At 47.0% G+C, this 20,062-nt stretch overlaps 1 protein-coding gene across 10 annotated transcripts in view; it reads right to left on the reverse strand.

The window, feature by feature from the left end:
• Positions 1 to 20,062, reverse strand: part of LOC106568497 (probable E3 ubiquitin-protein ligase HERC1) — a 100,379-nt gene that overhangs the window by 65,282 nt on the left and 15,035 nt on the right. For 9 of the 10 annotated variants that reach the window (XM_045692609.1, XM_045692612.1, XM_045692610.1 and 6 more), the window contains exons 10-26: positions 18,053 to 18,180; positions 17,679 to 17,823; positions 16,763 to 16,934; positions 16,239 to 16,373; positions 14,015 to 14,180; positions 13,646 to 13,771; positions 13,008 to 13,241; positions 12,554 to 12,706; positions 12,205 to 12,337; positions 8,145 to 8,345; positions 7,470 to 7,685; positions 5,227 to 5,400; positions 4,625 to 4,739; positions 3,952 to 4,078; positions 790 to 1,000; positions 375 to 672; positions 63 to 181 (exon numbers count right to left, since the gene is read on the reverse strand). In XM_045692609.1, the coding sequence (XP_045548565.1) occupies positions 63 to 181; positions 375 to 672; positions 790 to 1,000; positions 3,952 to 4,078; positions 4,625 to 4,739; positions 5,227 to 5,400; positions 7,470 to 7,685; positions 8,145 to 8,345; positions 12,205 to 12,337; positions 12,554 to 12,706; positions 13,008 to 13,241; positions 13,646 to 13,771; positions 14,015 to 14,180; positions 16,239 to 16,373; positions 16,763 to 16,934; positions 17,679 to 17,823; positions 18,053 to 18,180 (2,853 nt within the window). The remainder of the gene's footprint in view (positions 1 to 62; positions 182 to 374; positions 673 to 789; positions 1,001 to 3,951; positions 4,079 to 4,624; positions 4,740 to 5,226; positions 5,401 to 7,469; positions 7,686 to 8,144; positions 8,346 to 12,204; positions 12,338 to 12,553; positions 12,707 to 13,007; positions 13,242 to 13,645; positions 13,772 to 14,014; positions 14,181 to 16,238; positions 16,374 to 16,762; positions 16,935 to 17,678; positions 17,824 to 18,052; positions 18,181 to 20,062) is intronic. The other variant, XM_045692611.1, reaches the window with a different exon arrangement.

Genomic DNA, 20,062 nt, shown 5'->3' on the forward strand with positions numbered 1-20,062 from the left:
TGTGTGTGACTGTGTACTTCCTGGATTGATAGTTAGATCATATTCAGTAAGTCATTTAGTACCCATTCTATTCTTGAAGGAGTTTCTGGACTGGCCTGCAGATGGTTTTCTACTGCCCATGGTGAATCTGCTCTGTTCGGTCTTTGGGCTGAGTAGAGAATCTGTAGATGAAGTTGATTTCCTGTAGAAAGCAGACCAGGTATATATAGTAGATTAAAAATCAATGAATACTAGGGCTAATGTACTGAAATATACACAAACATATTGATACCAATGCCCAAACCAACAACCCCACCCACGACACACACACACACACACACACACACACACACACACACCCTGACTCCTTCCCTCCCATCCACAGACCCACTCACCTGGCTCCAGTGCTCTCCGCCTGCCCCGTCTCTTCACTCTGTTCCTGCCACGCGGGCCGGACCCCCAGGAGGAGAAACACACAGCGGGACACAACCAGGTGGCAGGCTACAGGGAATGACATGCCCTCTTCGGACCCCCTCCGCCGCTCCCAGCCCTGCCTGTTAGGGGGCTCTCTTTCTGGGGTGCCGGGGCTCTCTGCGCTGCTGGGAAGGGTGGAGGTCCCGGAAGACTCGTAGACAGTCTCGTTCTGCTGCAGCTGCATGGCCTCCCGCGTGGCCAGGAAGCACTGGAGGACCTCTATTGGGCAAACAGGGATGGGGAGATGAGATTTAGGTGTGAGAGTGTGTGTGTGTGTGTACTACACTTCAAAATCATCATGCGACATACGAAGACCAAAGACATGGCCCAGTTTACCCGGCAGGTACATACTGCTGATGCTGGTTGTGTCCTCCTCTGGCCCCTCCTCCTGGTTGTGTTCTGCAGTCGTGGGGAGGAACTGCCCTCCCTGGTGAGTCCCGTGACCTCCACCGTGACCCCCCAGCTCAGGGTCCTGATCTTTCCCCCGGTCCGCCTGTTGCTCCCTACCAGAGGGACCCGGTTCCTGCCGGTCCTGCCCACTGGGACTCTGGAAGGAATAGAAGAGGCAGCATGAGACAGTTACATATGAGACAGTCACATGAGACACAAAATGAGCCAGCTGCATGAGCCAGCCGCATGAGAGACAGCATGAGAGAGCCAGCCGCATGAGACAGCCGCATGAGCCAGCCGCATGAGAGACAGCATGAGACAGTCACTTGAGAGACAGCATGAGCCAGTCACATGAGAGACAGCATGAGCCAGTCACATGAGAGACAGCATGAGCCAGTCACATGAGAGACAGGATGAGCCAGTCACATGAGAGACAGCATGAGCCAGACACATGAGAGACAGCATGAGACAGTTACATGAGAGAGAGCTGTAGCTCTTCAGGTTGAATGGAGATATCATTCAGAAAACTGTCTTGACATTAAGTCAAATCAAATGTTAATAGTCACATGCGCCAAATACAACAGGTGTAGTAGACCTTACAGTGAAATGCTTGCTTACAAGCCCCTAACCAATAATGCAGTTAAATAAATATGAAAAAGAAATAAAAGTAACAAGTAGTTAAAGTGCAGCAGTAAAATAACAAAAATAACAATAGCGAGACTATATACAGGAGGTACCGGTACAGAGTCAATGTGTGGGGGCACCGGTTAGTTGAGGTAATTGACGTAATATGTACATGTAGGTAGAGTTATTAAAGTGATTATGCATAGATGACAGAGAGTAGCAGCGGTGTAAAAGGGGGGGGGGGCAATGCAAATAGTTTGGGTAGCCATTTGATTAGATGATCAGGAGTCTTATGGCTTGGGGGTAGAAGCTGTTTAGAAGCCTCTTGGACCTAGACTTGGCACTCCGGTACTGCTAGAACAGTCTATGACTAGGGTAGCTGGAGTCTTTTGACCATTGTTAGGGCCTTCCTCTGACACCGCCTGGTATAGAGGTCCTGGATGGCTGGAAGCTTGGCCCCAGTGATGTACTGGGTCGTACACACTACCCTCTGTAGTGCCTTGCGGTTGGAGGCCGAGAAGTTGCCATACCAGGCAGTGATACAACCAGTCAGGATGCTCTCAATGGTGCAGCTGTAGAACCTTTTGAGGATCTGAGGACCCATGCCAAATATTTTCAGTCTCCTGAGGGGGAATAGGTTTTGTCGTGCCCTCTTCACGACTGTCTTGGTGTGCTTGGATCATGTTAGTTTGTTGGAGATGTGGACGCCAAGGAACTTGAAGCTCTCAACCTGCTCCACTGCAGCCCCGTCGATGAGAATAGGGGCGTGCTCCGTCCTCTTTTTCCTGTAGTCCACAATCATCTCATTTATCTTGATCACGTTGAGGGAGAGGTTGTTGTCCTGGCACCACATGACCAGGTCTCTGACCTCCTCCCTATAGGATGTCTCGTTGTTGTCTGTGATCAGGCCTACCACTGTGGTGTCATCGGCAAACTTAATGATGGTGTTGGAGTCATGCCTGGCCATGCAGTCATGAGTGAACAAGGAGTACAGGAGGGGACTGAGCACGCACCCCTCCATGTGTTGAGGATCAGCATAGCGGATGTGTTGTTACCTACCCTTACCACCTGGGGGCAGCCCGTCAGGAAGTCCAGGATCCAGGTGCAGAGGGAGGTGTTTAGTCCCAGGGTTCTTAGCTTAGTGATGAGCTTTGATGTCACTATGGTGTTGAACGCTGAGCTGCAGTCAATGAACAGCATTCTCACATAGGTGTTCCTTTTCTCCAGGTGGGAAAGGGCAGTTTGGAGTGCAATAGAGATTGCATCATCTGTGGATCTGTTAGGGCGTTAAGCAAACTGGAATGGGTCTAGGTTTTCTGGGATAATGGTGTTGATGTGAGCCATGACCAGCCTTTCAAAGCCCTTCATGGCTACAGACGTAAGTGCTACAGGTCGGTAGTCATTTAGGCAGGTTACCTTGGTGTTCTTGGGCACAGGGACTATGGTGGTCTGTTTAAAACATGTTGGTATTACAGACTTGGACAGGGAGAGGTTGAAAATGTCAGTGAAGACACTTACTAGTTGGTCAGCGCATGCTCGCAGTACACATCTTGGTAATCCGTCTGGCCCTGCGACCTTGTGAATGTTGACCTGTTTGAAGGTCTTACTCACATCGGCTTTGGAGAGCGTGATCACACAGTCTTCCGGGAACAGCTGATGCTCTCATGCATGTTTCAGTGTTATTTGTCTCGAAGCGAGCATAGAAGTGATTTAGCTCATCTGATAGGCTCATGTCACTGGGCAGCTCTCGGCTGTGCTTCCCTTTGTAGTCTGTAATGGTTTACAAGCCCTGCCACATCCGACGAGCGTCGGAGCCGGTGTAGTACGATTCGATCTTAGTCCTGTATTGACACTTTGCCTGTTTGATGGTTCGTCAGCGGGATTTCTTATAAGCTTCCGGGTTAGAGTCCTGCTCCTTGAAAGCGGCAGCTCTAGCCTTTAGCTCAGTGCGGATGTTGCCTGTAATCCATGGCTTCTGGTTGGGGTACGTACGGTCACTGTGGGGACGACGTGATCGATGCACTTATTGATGAAGCCAATGACTGATATGATGTACTCCTCAATGCCATAGGAAGAATCCCGGCTAACAGTCCTGCACATCTGTCCAGTAGCTATCAGTTCATGGGTAATACCTGTTTGCTGTTAGCCAGGGACTGTGTGTTGGCTGTAGTCCTACCTGTTTACTGTTAGCCAGGGCCTGTGTGTTGGCTGTAGTCCTACCTGTTTACTGTTAGCCAGGGCCTGTGTGTTGGCTGTAGTCCTACCTGTTTACTGTTAGCCAGGGCCTGTGTGTTGGCTGTAGTCCTACCTGTTTACTGTTAGCCAGGGCCTGTGTGTTGACTGTAGTCCTACCTGTTTACTGTTAGCCAGGGCCTGTGTGTTGGCTGTAGTCCTACCTGTTTACTGTTAGCCAGGGCCTGTGTGTTGGCTGTAGTCCTACCTGTTTACTGTTAGCCAGGGCCTGTGTGTTGACTGTAGTCCTACCTGTTTACTGTTAGCCAGGACCTGTGTGTTGGCTGTCGTCACTGGAGAGTCTTTGTGTGCCAGCAGAGCACTCCTGATCTTATACACCATCTCATAGATCTCTATCAGCATCTCACACGGCTCGTACCTGACAAGGAGAAGAGGTATTACGTTATGATACATCATTCTCCTGGCACACACACTACACATTGCAGGACTGGAGCCATTTCATCTGCTCTAGAGACCCATATTGGATACATCTCATAAAACATCCAGCTACAGATTGAAATCAAGTCAGAAATGGGTCAAATGTAGGGTTTCAATACCTGAGAATTAAAGGGATATCGGTTTTGGCAACGAGGCCCTTTGTCTACTACCCCAGAGTCAGATGAACTAATGGATGCGATTTGTATGTCTCTGTGTTCATTGCGCTAACTAGCATTAGCGCAATGACTGGAAGGCTATGGGGATCTAGTACCATTCTGGCAGATACCCATAATATTCCAGTCATCGTGCTAACGCTAGCCAGCAATTGGGCTAGCGTGAGTTAGCAACGCAGAGACATAAACATGGTATCTACGAGGGAACTAGATAAATTGCCTCATTGCCAAAATCGAACAGTATCCCCTTAAGAAAAACTTTTATCTCTGTATTTGAAAATCGTATCACAGCTTATTTAAGCAGCTCCACTCACTTGTCCTGCCAGTAGGCCTCATCCTGTAGCCCTGTGTGTTTGAGGAGAGCAGCCAGGCTGCAGCGACACGCCGTCTCTAACAGGGAATCACCCGAGGGACCGCTGTTATCCCAATCTGCCAAAGATAACACACAAACGCCACAAATGACCTAGGACCTCTCTAAAATCAGAGGTTTCAAAAAGGTATTGGGTTGATGGTGATGTCAGCATCATATTCATTCAGAATAACTCTAATGAATGACGAACCCAAGAAGAAAATACTGTAGACAAGAGATTCTGCTTTTATGATTTTATAATCTGATAAAACGTCCTTCCTCTGGAAACAACACACTTTATGAATAGCCCCTCACAGTCACTGAAGTCATTATCACCCACACAGGATGTCACAGTGTTGCTGTGTGTGTGTGTGTGTGTGTGTGTGTGTGTACGTACATGTGAGTGTGGTGGGTGTACGTATATGTGTGCGTACGTGCATGCATCTGTGTGTGTGTGTGTGTGTGTGTGTGTGTGTGTGTGTGTGTGGTCTGTGTCTGTGTGTGTGTGTGCGCGTGTGCATCTGTGTCTGTGTGTGTGCATCTGTGTATGTCTCCTCTTAGTCCTACCCCTGCTGATGGCGTACTCCTTCATCTTCCTCCACAGGCCTCCGGCAGGCTCTCTAGACGATCCTAGAGCCAACTCCATCAACATGCTGTTCTCCTCGCTCAAACTCAGGTCTGCCAGCTTGGCATCAGGACAGCCAAGCAGCACTGCCTCGGTGAGCCACGCTGTGCTGGAGTCTGCAGGCACAGACACACAATAACACAGGCACTTATTATTACAATGAAAAGCCTGACGAAGGCCTTCGGGGTGAAATTCTGCACTCAATAAACTGTAGAAGAATTCAACACTGTGTGGGCACGTATTTGTCTCAATATGACTTTTTTTTTACCCTGTTACCTGCAAGTTACTGGCTGAGGGGACAATACTTCTGAAGGTATTACTACCATGGTGAGGAGTTCAAAGAAGAATTTGGGGTGGCAGGTAGCCTAGTGGTTAGAGCGTTGGGCCAGTAACCAGCAGGTAGCCTAGTGGTTAGAGCGTTGGGCCAGTAACCAGCAGGTAGCCTAGTGGTTAGAGCGTTGGGCCAGTAACCAGCAGGTAGCCTCGTGGTTAGAGCGTTGGGCCAGTAACCAGCAGGTAGCCTAGTGGTTAGAGAGTTGGGCCAGTAACCAGCAGGTAGCCTAGTGGTTAGAGCGTTGGGCCAGTAACCAGCAGGTAGCCTAGTGGTTAGAGCGTTGGGCCAGTAACCAGCAGGTAGCCTAGTGGTTAGAGCGTTGGGCCAGTAACCAGCAGGTAGCCTAGTGGTTAGAGCGTTGGGCCAGTAACCAGCAGGTAGCCTAGTGGTTAGAGCGTTGGGCCAGTAACCAGCAGGTAGCCTAGTGGTTAGAGAGTTGGGCCAGTAACCAGCAGGTAGCCTAGTGGTTAGAGCGTTGGGCCAGTAACCAGCAGGTAGTCTAGTGGTTAGAGCGTTGGGCCAGTAACCAGCAGGTAGCCTAGTGGTTAGAGCGTTGGGCCAGTAACCAGCAGGTAGCCTAGTGGTTAGAGCGTTGGGCCAGTAACCAGCAGGTAGCCTAGTGGTTAGAGAGTTGGGCCAGTAACCAGCAGGTAGCCTAGTGGTTAGAGCGTTGGGCCAGTAACCAGCAGGTAGCCTAGTGGTTAGAGCGTTGGGCCAGTAACCAGCAGGTAGCCTAGTGGTTAGAGCGTTGGGCCAGTAACCAGCAGGTAGCCTAGTGGTTAGAGCGTTGGGCCAGTAACCAGCAGGTAGCCTAGTGGTTAGAGCGTTGGGCCAGTAACCAGCAGGTAGCCTAGTGGTTAGAGCGTTGGGCCAGTAACCAGCAGGTAGCCTAGTGGTTAGAGCGTTGGGCCAGTAACCAGCAGGTAGCCTAGTGGTTAGAGCGTTGGGCCAGTAACCAGCAGGTAGCCTAGTGGTTAGAGCGTTGGGCCAGTAACCAGCAGGTAGCCTAGTGGTTAGAGCGTTGGGCCAGTAACCAGCAGGTAGCCTAGTGGTTAGAGCGTTGGGCCAGTAACCAGCAGGTAGCCTAGTGGTTAGAGCGTTGGGCCAGTAACCAGCAGGTAGCCTAGTGGTTAGAGCGTTGGGCCAGTAACCAGCAGGTAGCCTAGTGGTTAGAGCGTTGGGCCAGTAACCAGCAGGTAGCCTAGTGGTTAGAGCGTTGGGCCAGTAACCAGCAGGTAGCCTAGTGGTTAGAGCGTTGGGCCAGTAACCAGCAGGTAGCCTAGTGGTTAGAGCGTTGGGCCAGTAACCAGCAGGTAGCCTAGTGGTTAGAGCGTTGGGCCAGTAACCAGCAGGTAGCCTAGTGGTTAGAGCGTTGGGCCAGTAACCAGCAGGTAGCCTAGTGGTTAGAGCGTTGGGCCAGTAACCAGCAGGTAGCCTAGTGGTTAGAGCGTTGGGCCAGTAACCAGCAGGTAGCCTAGTGGTTTGAGCGTTGGGCCAGTAACCCGAAAAGGTTGCTGGATCGAATCCCCGAGCTGACAAGACAAAATTCTGTCGTTCTGCCCCTGAACAAGGCAGTTAACCCACTGTTCCTAGGCCATCATTGAAAATAAGAATTTGTTTTTAACTGACTTGCCTAGTTAAATAAAATACATTTAAATATACAACCTAAACACCCCACAACTAGTTTATTTTCTGATGATCTTGACCTGGAATTAGACTTGAGATTGAAATCTTTTTAAAGATTGAACGGATGCTGTTCATCATAGTTGGTGTGTGTCATGTCATAGAAATAGAATTACTAGAACGAACATTCCCATACAGGTCAATGTTTGTGTGTGTGTCATTACACACCCAGTTGTTCAAAGTCCATCTCCAGTCCGTTCCTGAGGAGAGGGTTACAGAGCCAGTATTCTGACGTCCTCTCTTGGACAGAGGGAGGCGGTCCCTGCAGCATCCCGCCCAGGCAGCGTCCAATCGCCAGAGCCACAGATCTCTCCAGGTCCAGAAGCCACACCCATCCGTCGTCCTCCGCCCCTCCGTGGCTAGGACCTGCCCTTTCAGCGTCATCTGGAAGCACAGAATTAATCCATAACATCATGACACTAAGGAGGTCCTGCTACATTTTCTACTTCTTAGCAGCAATCATCTTAAAAATCAGACGTTCTGTTAATACACAAAAAGTTACTTCCCTTCCTGTTCATTAAATGATCTCCATCTTTCTTCCTGTCTCTCAGTGTCCCAACAGAACAATGCCATTGGCTATCCATGACTGGTCTGGTGGTCCATACTGTCAGGGGCTTGAAACCAGTAGTAATGAACCAGGATGTCTCCCCCTAGTAATCTTGTTCCCAGACACGCTTTGGGCAATTAGCCAGTCTGGGGACGAAGTTACCCCCCTAAATGTCCTACCCAGCGGTCCTGAACACACTGCCTCCAGTTGACACCTACCCAGCGGTCCTGAACACACTGCCTCCAGTTGTCACCTACCCAGCGGTCCTGAACACACTGCCTCCAGTCGACACCTACCCAGCGGTCCTGAACACGCTGCCTCCAGCTCCCTCTCCTCCAGCAGGGCGGTGTCTGGCAGCAGGCAGTTGAACTCATTGAGGTGCTCCAGCAGACAGAGCAGGTGGGTGAGCAGCGGGCGTACCACCCACAGGGGTAGCAGCAACAGGGAATACATGACCTGGCACAGCAGGCTGCCCGCTACAGAGCTCAGGAGCACCGCTAGGGGGAGGGAGGGGGGGGAGAGAGGAGGGAGGGAGATTCAGAAGAGCTTTGTCAGCTTATGTGGTACGTCAAGGCCGCTACGTCTCCAGTTAAGTAACACAAATGAGGAAAAAGTTGTATTTATGGCTGTTGCAGTGACCGTATTACCGCAACACCAGATGAGATACGCTTATAAGTCCTGTGCCATTATTTTATATTAAATTATTTTATAGTAAGAAGAATGAAATGAAAGGATATTTTTCCCCATTCCTGAGCGAGAATACGCATATGAAGTTGCTATGTTGAGCAAAAAATTTTTGAAACAGGTCCTATTTGCTAGATTTAGAGTTATTTGGCAACTTTAGTTGTGAATGATATAAACCTTAGAATGTCTTAGAAATCAAAACATATACAATGGCTTGCAAAAGTATTCACTCCCCCTTGGCATTTTTCCTATTTTGTTGCCTTACAACCTGGAACTAAAATGGATTTGAGTGGTTTGTATCACTTGATTTACACAACATGCCTACCACTTTGAAGATGCTAAATATTTTTTATTACATTTACGTCATTTATTGTAAAACAACAAATCAGACAAAAAAAACAGAAACGTTGAGCGTGCATAACTATTCACCCCCCCAAAGTCAATACTTTGTAGAGCCACCTTTTGCAGCAATTACAGCTGCAAGTCTCTTGGGGTATGTCTCTATAAGCTTGGCACACGTAGCCACTGGGATTTTTGCCCATTCTTCAAGGCAAAACTGCTCCAAACATTTCAATTAGGATGGGTTCCGCTGGTGTACAGCAATCTTTAAGTCATACCACAGATTCTCAATTGGATTGAGGTCTGGGCTTTGACTAGGCCATTCCAAAACATTTAAATGCTTCCCCTTAAACCACTCGAGTGTTGCTTTAGCAGTATGCTTAGGGTCATTGTCCTGCTGGAAGGTGAACCTCCGTCCCAGTCTCAAATCTCTGGAAGACTGAAAAAGGTTTCCCTCAAGAATTTCCCTTTATTTAGCGCCATCCATCATTCCTTCAATTCTGACCAGTTTCCCAGTCTCAGCTGATGAAAAACATCCCCACAGCATGATGCTGCCACCACCATGCTTCACTGTGGGGATGGTGTTATTGGGGTGATGAAAGGTGTTGGGTTTGCGCCAGACATCGTGTTTTCCTTGATGGCCAAAAAGCTACATTTGACCAGAGTACCTTCTTCCATGTGTTTGGGGAGTCTCCCACATGCCTTTTGGCAAACACCAAACGTGTTTGTTTATGTTTTCTTTAAGAAATGTATTTTTCTGGCCACTCTTCCGTAAAGCCCAGCTCTGCGGAGCGTACGGCTTAAAGTGGTCCTATGGACAGATACTCTAATCTCTGCTGTGGAGCTTTGCAGCTCCTTCAGGGTTATCTTTGGTCTCTTTGTTGCCTCTCTAATTAATGCCCTCCTTGCCTGGTCCATGAGTTTTGGTGGGCGGCCCTCTCTTGGCAGGTTTGTTGTGGTGCCATATTCTTTCAATTTTTTATAATGGATTTAATGGTGCTCCGTGGGATGTTCAAAGTTTCTGATATTTTTTATAACCCAACCCTGATCTGTACTTCCCCACAACTTTGTCCCTGACCTGTTTGGAGAACTCCTTGGTCTTCATGGTGCTGCTTGCATGGTGGTGCCCCTTGCTTAGTGGTGTTGCAGACTCAGAACAGGTGTATATATACACTGAGATCATGTGACAGATCATGGGACACTTAAATAAAGTCCACCTGTGTGCAATCTAACTAATTATGTGACTTCTGAAGGTAATTGGTTGCACCAGATCTTATTTAGGGGCTTCATAACAAAGGGGGTGAATACATATGCATTATTTTTTCATTTCGCTTCACCAATTTGGACTATTTTGTGTATGTCCATTACAAGAAATCCAAATAAAAATCCATTTAAATTACAGGTTGTAATGCAAGAAAATAGGAAAAACGCCAAGGGGGATGAATACTTTTGCAAGGCACTGTATGGGCTGCATGGTGTGACTACAGGCTATTGATGATTTGAGAAAGTAGCAAAAAAAAAGCTTGCTCTCTGTTCCTTGCCTCTGGCTGGAAACGCTGGTCTCTAATCAAGTGATCATATTTTCACCCATCAGACTATTCTCAATTTAATCTTGTCTTTACTAGGATGTAAAATTAGTTTTGATTTAAAAAGGGCCCATTATGAAATGGGCAGGAACAGGGACAAGGGGAAAAATACATGTCATCCGTATGCACTGGAAAAGCGACTGGATGCCACTTTCCCTCCGGATCGTTTCACTCATATTTCGCCGTGCAACAAGTGATATTCCACCCAAACTCTTTATGCCATGTGCTCTCCAACCCCTGTTCCTGAAGCTACCCAGTGCTTAATTTGGGAAACTAAGTGAAATCTGCTCAGGAACATCGATTGTAACATGTTGTCATAAAGAAAGATATTTAATTCAACTGTTGACAGCCCCTCTCTCTGCACACTGGAGAAAGGAATGAAGGAGAGAGAGCAGATGGAAACACACGGTGGTGAGATATTCTGTAGCTAAAGGTAACGGGTCAGCCTATTCATTATGAAAATTACAAAAAATGCCCTATTCCTACTAGGGTATTCAAAATCAAATACTAATTCACTATAACTGTAGGCATACTCTGAATTTAATTTAGGCTAGACCATTTATGTACCTTTATGTAAGATATCTTCAATCAGTCTTTTTTGAATGTTTTCTGCCATGTGTAATATTCAGTGGGCTATGTATTGTATAATGGCACAATCATTATTTTAATTCAGGGTTTTTTTCAGGCTTGGGCTCATATATAGGCCTATGCATATGGATAAACTCTTATATTCATCTGGGTGTTTTGAATGAATCACCTCCTTAGAAAGTGCTGTCCATTTCAATAGGTTAGGCTTTAAAACAACATCCACAAGGACCATGTTTTACACTCAGTTTCAACCTGCTGTTGAACTTCCATCTTTAAAATAGATCAAATCACAGTGAGGTGAGTTTTAAAAGCACGATACAGTGTTTGATGTGATTTTAGATTTAATTTGCATTGATGTCAGAGTGGTTAGAGGGAAAATAGAGTCCTGACTAACAGGCCAGTAGCGACCTGAGGATCATTAGCGAGTTGGGTACTACAAAACGCATGTCCAGAGTGCATAACAGGAGATTACCGTGACTCGACGGTATTTTTACTGCGCTCATTACTCACGACTGCCGGTGTAGCGGTAATACAGTCACCGCAACAGCCCTACCCATGTACAATAGCTGCCTAGTGTTGGGTGAATCCTGAAAAGCTGCATGTACAAGCATTTCACTACACTCACAACACCATCTGCTAATCATGTGTATGTGACCAATATAATTTGATTTGGTATTGACTGGAACAGAACGCTACAGTAACATCTGGCTGGTCGCAGCAACATCTTTAAACCACACTGAGTCAGTCAGTCCTGAGTCTTCATCACTGGAGGAGTTACAGTGCTCTGACTGAGTGACCCCGGACACCCGCACGGTGGGGTCGATTTATACAAATGAAGGAAAGAGTGTTATGTGGATGTGTATAATATTCTGAAACTGTTGGCGATAGTGCTCTGAAACGAATCAGCATGAAACATTATGGAAGGCAATTCGTTGGCGTTCCGGAATCTTCTTCCAGCATTTCTGGTATACAACATAGCATAATGGTGATTTATCTGTGATTAATGCTTAAAACGAAGTCTATAAGGCATCGATCACTTACTGTGTAGCTTGTGGATTACGTGCTTCTGTTCTATGTGCAGATCTATAAAGTGTTATGTAGGCTATATCTGTGACGATTTGTGCATAAGACATTGCAGGATAAAGCATGGTTATCTTACTGTGTAGCTTGTGGATGACGTGCTTGTCCAGAGAACTCTCCTCCAGTAAGATGGTGGACCTCCTGAAGGTCTCGGCAGTGTAGGGTAGCAGCAGGCATAGGTGTTTGTGGAGCAACGTCACACTGCTGTCATCCTAGAGGGGTAGACAGGAGGAATAAGGAACTGAGCACCTCACAGCACCTCGCATACTCTTTTATAATTCAATAATACATGACATCATTATGCCACTTTTCCAAGATGGCTCCAGCAATGTATCTCACGCTAAATCTGTAGAATGTCAAACTAAAGAAAATCTAACCATGTACAGTAGAAGGTAAAAAATGGACCAGTACCAACAATGGACCAGTACCTCTGTGTTGGTCTGGCTGTAACAATGGGCCAGCAGGTGTTTGTGCAGGGCTGACAGGAGGTTGTGGAAGTGAGAGGGAGGGTCTGTCTGTCTCTGGGACCGGCTGGACTGCTGCTTGTCACTGTTCTTCTCCAGCTCACCAAACGCCCGCTCCTGCAGGGCAGGCACCACACAGCAAGAGATAGTCCATTATTACCCAGCTCCAGTTACAACCCCCTATTAAACTTTTGCTGACACATGTATAGATGAGAAGCTGGAGACATGGGGTTTTTAACGAACACCTATCATGTTTCTACGTGTATGGAGGAAATAAACATTCATACAAAAGGGAAAAACTACAGCATACTTGTGATGGTCCACAAACAATTTAATAGATGTCACAACCAACGTTTCTAATCTATTCCACACAAATACATGTGTTAATGCATTAGACCTCCCCCACTGCCAGTTGTACCGTGTAGAATCCGATGCTGAGCAACAGGGTCTTGAGCAGCATCTCAGCCAGGTGGAGATGGTCGTGGAGGGCCTCTGGGCTGGGGCTGGGCCGGTCTGGGCTGGAGGTCAGGGCCAGGGGTGGCCCCAGGGGGCCAGCCCCAGCAGTCAGCTCCCCAGGAGAGGAGTATCCCAGCAGAGAGGCCACATGGGACTGCTCCTGGAGGCTATTCAGAACCATGTCCAACTGCAGACGCTAGGGGGGAGAGGGAGATGGGATATGAAGGGTTAGGCTAGGTGTGTTTAGTTACATGTCCTTTAGTGAGGCTCTCCTAGCTCTCTGGGGCCTGAGGTAGCAGTAGGCTATGCTAGGTGTGTTTAGCTACCTGTCCTTTAGTGAGGCTCTCTGGGCCCTGAGGTAGCAGTAGGCTCGGCTAGGTGTGTTTAGTTACCTGTCCTTTAGAGAGGCTCTCTGGGCCCTGAGGTAGCACTAGGCTATGCTAGGTGTGTTTAGCTACCTGTCCTTTAGAGAGGCTCACCCAGCTCTCTGGGCCCTGAGGTAGCACTAGGCTATGCTAGGTGTGTTTAGCTACCTGTCCTTTAGAGAGGCTCTCTGGGCCCTGAGGTAAGCAGTAGGCTAGGCTAGGTGTGTTTAGCTACCTGTCCTTTAGAGAGGCTCTCCCAGCTCTCTGGGCCCTGAGGTAGTAGTGAGTGGAGCAGTTCAGTTCTCTCCCTGAGGGGGGGCAACAGCAGAGACGCTCCGATGGACAGAGTGTTCATCACCGCCTGAGGAACACACACACACACATCTTAGTGATAGTTCAGCACTGGCTGGGGACCTCTGGGGATATATACAACAGAAAATAGTAGACCCTGAATGCCTGCAAACAATTGCATTAGTAGTTCTAATGAGTCTATTGAAAAGCTTAGAATAATTACTACCATTTAAGTTACTTCTTTCACAAATCTAGCTAATGTGTCTTTATTAAGATATGCTTGATATGGTGACATTAATCGTGTCTGTTGTACCTGTTGTATGGATTCAGGTACACTGGAGTCTATGAGCCTGAAGAGCAGGTTTCGGAGGGGCCTCCCTTGGGCCCCTAGAACTGTGGCCCCTGTGCCCCCAGCATGGGCTAGAGAGAGGTGGATGGACAGCAGCTTCATACATAGCAAGACAAACTGGTGGTGCTCCCTGAGAGAGAGACAGAGAGAGAGAAAGATAGAAAGAGAAGAGAGAGGCAGAGGGGGGAGAGAGAGGGCAGTAGGAGGGGGAGAGAGAGGCAGAGGGAGGGGGAGAGAGAGGCAGAGGGAGGGTGAGAGAGAGAGGCGAGAGAGGCAGAGGGAGGGGGAGAGAGAGAGGAGAGAGAGCGAGAGAAAGAGATAGTGAGAGTCTCAGTAACTGTAACTGTCCTTCAGATGAGGCCATATGTCCTCCAGCTTCACTACATGCCTCTAGACTTGTGCCAAGTTTTCCCTTGAATAGAGGGAGGGAGCGAGGAAGAGACAGAGGGAGCGTTCATAACCATATAAAATGATCACTCCTCTCAGGAGAGGCATTTGTGCTAATGTTGTGTTGGTAAGATCATTGGCCCTGTTATCTCTAAAGTGATTACAGAACAACAAGGTGTAAATGCTTATTCTGTTTTGACATACACAAATAGGTTTGTTGACCACTGCAAGAATTGAACCCATGACCTTGGTCTTACTAGAGTCACGCTCTTATCAACAGGGGGCATGTTTTACCTCTTGGAGAGGAAAGGGATATGTTGTTTTACCTCTTGGAGAGAAAAGGGATATGTTGTTTTACCTCTTGGAGAGGAAAGGGATATGTTGTTTTACCTCTTGGAGAGGAAAGGGATATGTTGTTTTACCTCTTGGAGAGGAAAGGGATATGTTGTTTTACCTCTTGGAGAGGAAAGGGATATGTTGTTTTACCTCTTGGAGAGGAAAGGGATATGTTGTTTTACCTCTTGGAGAGGAAAGGGACATGTTGTTTTACCTCTTGGAGAGGAAAGGGACATGTTGTTTTACCTCTTGGAGAGGAAAGGGACATGTTGTTTTACCTCTTGGAGAGGAAAGGGACATGTTGTTTTACCTCTTGGAGAGGAAAGGGATATGTTGTTTTACCTCTTGGAGAGGAAAGGGATATGTTGTTTTACCTCTTGGAGAGGAAAGGGATATGTTGTTTTACCTCTTGGAGAGGAAAGGGATATGTTGTTTTACCTCTTGGAGAGGAAAGGGATATGTTGTTTTACCTCTTGGAGAGGAAAGGGATATGTTGTTTTACCTCTTGGAGAGGAAAGGGATATGTTGTTTTACCTCTTGGAGAGGAAAGGGATATGTTGTTTTACCTCTTGGAGAGGAAAGGGATATGTTGTTTTACCTCTTGGAGAGGAAAGGGATATGTTGTTTTACCTCTTGGAGAGGAAAGGGATATGTTGTTTTACCTCTTGGAGAGGAAAGGGATATGTTGTTTTACCTCTTGGAGAGGAAAGGGATATGTTGTTTTACCTCTTGGAGAGGAAAGGGATATGTTGTTTTACCTCTTGGAGAGGAAAGGGATATGTTGTTTTACCTCTTGGAGAGGAAAGGGATATGTTGTTTTACCTCTTGGAGAGGAAAGGGATATGTTCTTTTACCTCTTGGAGAGGAAAGGGATATGTTGTTTTACCTCTTGGAGAGGAAAGGGATATGTTGTTTTACCTCTTGGAGAGGAAAGGGATATGTTGTTTTACCTCTTGGAGAGGAAAGGGATATGTTGTTTTACCTCTTGGAGAGGAAAGGGATATGTTGTTTTACCTCTTGGAGAGGAAAGGGATATGTTGTTTTACCTCTTGGAGAGGAAAGGGATATGTTGTTTTACCTCTTGGAGAGGAAAGGGATATGTTGTTTTACCTCTTGGAGAGGAAAGGGATATGTTGCTTTACCTCTTGGAGGGGAAAGGGATATGTTGTTTTACCTCTTGGAGGGGAAAGGGATATGTTGTTTTACCTCTTGGAGAGGGAAGGGATATGTTGTTTTACCTCTTGGAGAGGAAAGGGATATGTTGTTTAACCTCTTGGAGGGGATGAGTGCAGGGGGCATGTTGTTTTACCTCTTGGAAGGGATGAGTGCAGGGGGCATGTTGTTTTACCTCTTGGAAGGGATGAGTGCAGGGGGCATGTTGTTTTACCTCTTGGAAGGGATGAGTGCAGGGGGCATGTTGTTTTACCTCTTGGAAGGGATGAGTGCAGGGGGCATGTTGTTTTACCTCTTGGAGGGGAAGGGTGCAGGGGGCATTTCTCCTCCTATCCCGTCACAGTATCTCTCCAGGAAACTGCGTAGGTAGGTAAAGGTGCTCTCCTCCAGGTCCACACAGAACGGTCTATGCCATGCCACCAACTGCCTGTCCAGCCCAGGAGAAAATAAACAATTAAATAAGGAAATAAATAATGAAACAAGCAACCTGCCTGTCCAGGAATAACTCATTTTATAAACACATCAATGAATAATGCAATGCCTGAGCTGCAAGATGAGATCAGAAAAACACAGAGAGACAAATAGCTGTTAGACGGAAAATCTCTGTTTTTTTTCATCCATCAAACAAGGATAGATGTGGCTTTGAATACATATAGCTAGCTTGACTGTTTTCAATTCAAACGGTTACTCTTTCTGGGTAGTGTTCAGGAGGCACCACTGGAAGAAAAAACGGTGAAACAGGGAGGTAACCATTTGAACTTGTCCAATAAATACTTGTTTTCCAAATGAACAAGACCCTGAGGTCCTCCTTCATACCTGTCAGTGGGGACAGCGGTCCAGGCCAGGCTGTGGGAAGTGCCAGCGGTGATCTGCTGGATTGACACTCCTTCTAGACCAATCACTTTCTTCGGCTTGGTGACGGGTGTGGAGGTGTGCCCCTGGCCACACTGCCCCATGGCATTGTTCCCCCAAGCATACACCTCATTTTCTGACAGGAGGAAGGGAATAGAAGAATATGATTGTGTCCAATTTTTCAATGTCTTCAAGTCAAGTTTATGTTAATACAAGTAGCCGAAAAAGTAATGCGTTTTGCTAAACACTTTATGTTAGGAGGCTTTACAATGTGTTATAATTAAGCAATAAGGCACAAGGGGTTGTGGTATATGGTCAATATACCACGGCTAAGGGCTGTTCTTAAGCACGACGCAACGCGGAATGCCTGGATACAGCCATTAGCCGTGGTATATTGGCCATATACCACAATCCCCGAGGTGCCTTATTGCTATTATAAACTGGTTACCAACATAATTTGTCATACCCGTGGTATACGGTCTGATATACCACGGCTGTCAGCTAATCAGCATTCAGGGCTCGAACCATCCAGTTAATAATTTACATTTACATTTTAGTCATTTAGCAGACGCTCTTATCCAGAGCGACTTACAGTAGTGAATGCATACATTTCATACAATTTCATACATTATTTTCTGTGCTGGCCCCCCGTGGGAATCGAACCCACAACCCTGGTGTTGCAAACACCGTGCTCTACCAACTGAGCTACAGGGAAGGCTATAAAGTTTATAATGTGTTATTGTCTGTATTTACTGGATCCGTATGACGAGGAGGTTGGATGGTAGGCTAAATCTGAATCTGATTTAGTGGTGTCAGTGAACGGTATCATTGTAGACCCATGAAGAACTTTTACAAACATGGCCATCTGTTAGTCTCTCACCATGGGACAGAGCCAGACAGTGGCTGTCCCCACAGGAAATGTCGATAATCTTGGTCACACTGAGCTCTTCGATGAACCTGGGTCTCAGAGATGTGGTTTCAGAGGAGCCACAGCCCAAACATGAACCACAGCCCCACGCAAATACCTGAGAGGGAACAATGAGATCAGGGTTCAGGAACAGTAGACAAAATGACTATGAGGCCTTTAGCTGTGATTTTGCATGAGAAAATAAGACCGAATGTGTTCATGTAAAATGTATGTTAATATTTTAGTGTTTATTTAGCTGGTTTAAAGCTGACATACTGTAGCAGGATGAGCAGTTATAACATGTTTAAAAAACATGAACTAGGGGCGTTGAGTGAGCAGTACCGTACCTGTCCAGCAGAGGTCAGAGCCAGAGATGACTGGCTCCCAGCACACACCTTCCTGATGATGAACCCATGCAGTGCTTCGATCACCTTGGGCCGGTACACACGGTTAGTGTCCCCATGACCCAGTTTACCTGCCACACCAAATACAGCAAAATCAGTCACCCTGAACACCCTGGTAGCCTGGTCTCAGATCAGTTTGTGTTTTTGGCAACTCCGTTGCCATTGTTGTTTGGCACGACAATTCCAGACTGGCGCCCAGACTAACCATGACCATAGAGCTACTGTAAAACAGACGGTGTGAAATGGAGAATGCATGATAGGAGTATTTTAATAATGTGTTCTGTTAGTGTCTGGTATTTAGAGGAGAGATTAAGTGAAATGTCATATACTGTACAAGTGATTGGACCAGCCCAGGGACATTATCAGCTGTCTCAACCCTTTATCTCCCCCTCCGAAGGACATTATCACCTCTGACTTACTGACGGGCCACCCCCAGGTGGTAAGGTTAGGTAACAACACACCCGCTACGCTGATCCTCAATACAGGGGCCCCTTAGGGGTACGGACTCAGGCCCCTCCAGTACTCCATGTTCACTCATGACTGCACAGCCAGGCACGACTCCAACACCATAATTAAATTTGCCGATGACACAACAGTGGTAGGCCTGATCACCGACAACAATGAGACAGCCTATAGGGAGGAGGTCAGAGACCTGGCCGTGTGGTGCCAGGACAACAACCTCTCCCTCAACGTGATCAAGACAAAGGAGAAGATAGTGGACTACAGGAAAAAGAGGACCGCGCACGACCCCATTCTCATCGACGGGGCTGCAGTGGAGCAGGTTGAGAGCTTCAAGTTCCTTGGTGTCCACCTCACCAAGCACACCAAGACAGTCGTGAAGCAGGCACAACAAAACCTATTCCCGCTCAGGAGAAAATATTTAGCATGGGTCCTCAGATCCTCAAAAGGTTCTACAGTTGCACCATCGAGAACATCCTGACGGGTTGCATCACTGCCTGGTATGGCAACTGCTCGGCCTCTGACCGCAAGGCGCTACAGAGGGTAGTGTGTACGACCCAGTACATCACTGGGGCCAAGCTTCCTGCCATCCAGGACCTCTATACCAGGCGGTGTCAGAGGAAGGCCCTGTCTAGGTCCAAGAGGCTTCTAAACAGCTTCTATCCCCAAGCCATGAGACTCCTGAACTCCTGACATCTATGCATAGCTCTACCTACTACCTCAACTAACCGGTAACCCCGCACATTGCATTGACTCTGTATCGGCATCCCCCTGTATATATTGTTATTTTTTACTGATCCTCTTTAATTACTTGTTACTTTTATCTCTTATTCTTATCCCTATTTTTTTTAACTGCACTGTCGGTTAGGGGCTCGTAAGTAAGCATTTCACTGTAAGGTTAACACCTGTTGTATTCGGCGCATGTGACTAATCAAATTTGATTTGAATCAAACCGTTATCTCCCCCTCAGAGAACCATTATCATCTCTCTATCATACTGTTATCTCCCTCGCCAAAGAACCATTATTATATCTGTATCATCATATATCTGTATCATCCTTCTAACACACACCCCCCAAAAAATAAAAAAAATAAAAAAATATAGATGTACCATTGTAAAGTGGTTGTTCCACTGGATATCATAAGGTGAATGCACCAATTTGTAAGTCGCTCTGGATAAGAGCGTCTGCTAAATGACGTAAATGTGGCCATGTGCTGTTATAATCTCCACCCGGCACAGCCAGAAGAGGACTGGCCACCCCTCATAGCCTGGTTCCTCTCTAGGTTTCTTCCTAGGTTTTGGCCTTTCTAGGGAGTTTTTCCTAGCCACCGTGCTTCTACACCTGCATTGCTTGCTGTTTGGGGTTTTAGGCTGGGTTTCTGTACAGCACTTTGAGATATCAGCTGATGTAAGAAGGGCTATATAAATACATTTGATTTGATTTAAATGTAATACTGTTATCTCCCCCTCGGGACATTATCATCTCTGTATCAT

The sequence above is a fragment of the Salmo salar genome, chromosome ssa13 (genome assembly GCF_905237065.1).
Source record: "Salmo salar chromosome ssa13, Ssal_v3.1, whole genome shotgun sequence".
In the NCBI taxonomy this organism is placed as follows: Eukaryota; Metazoa; Chordata; class Actinopteri; order Salmoniformes; family Salmonidae; genus Salmo; species Salmo salar.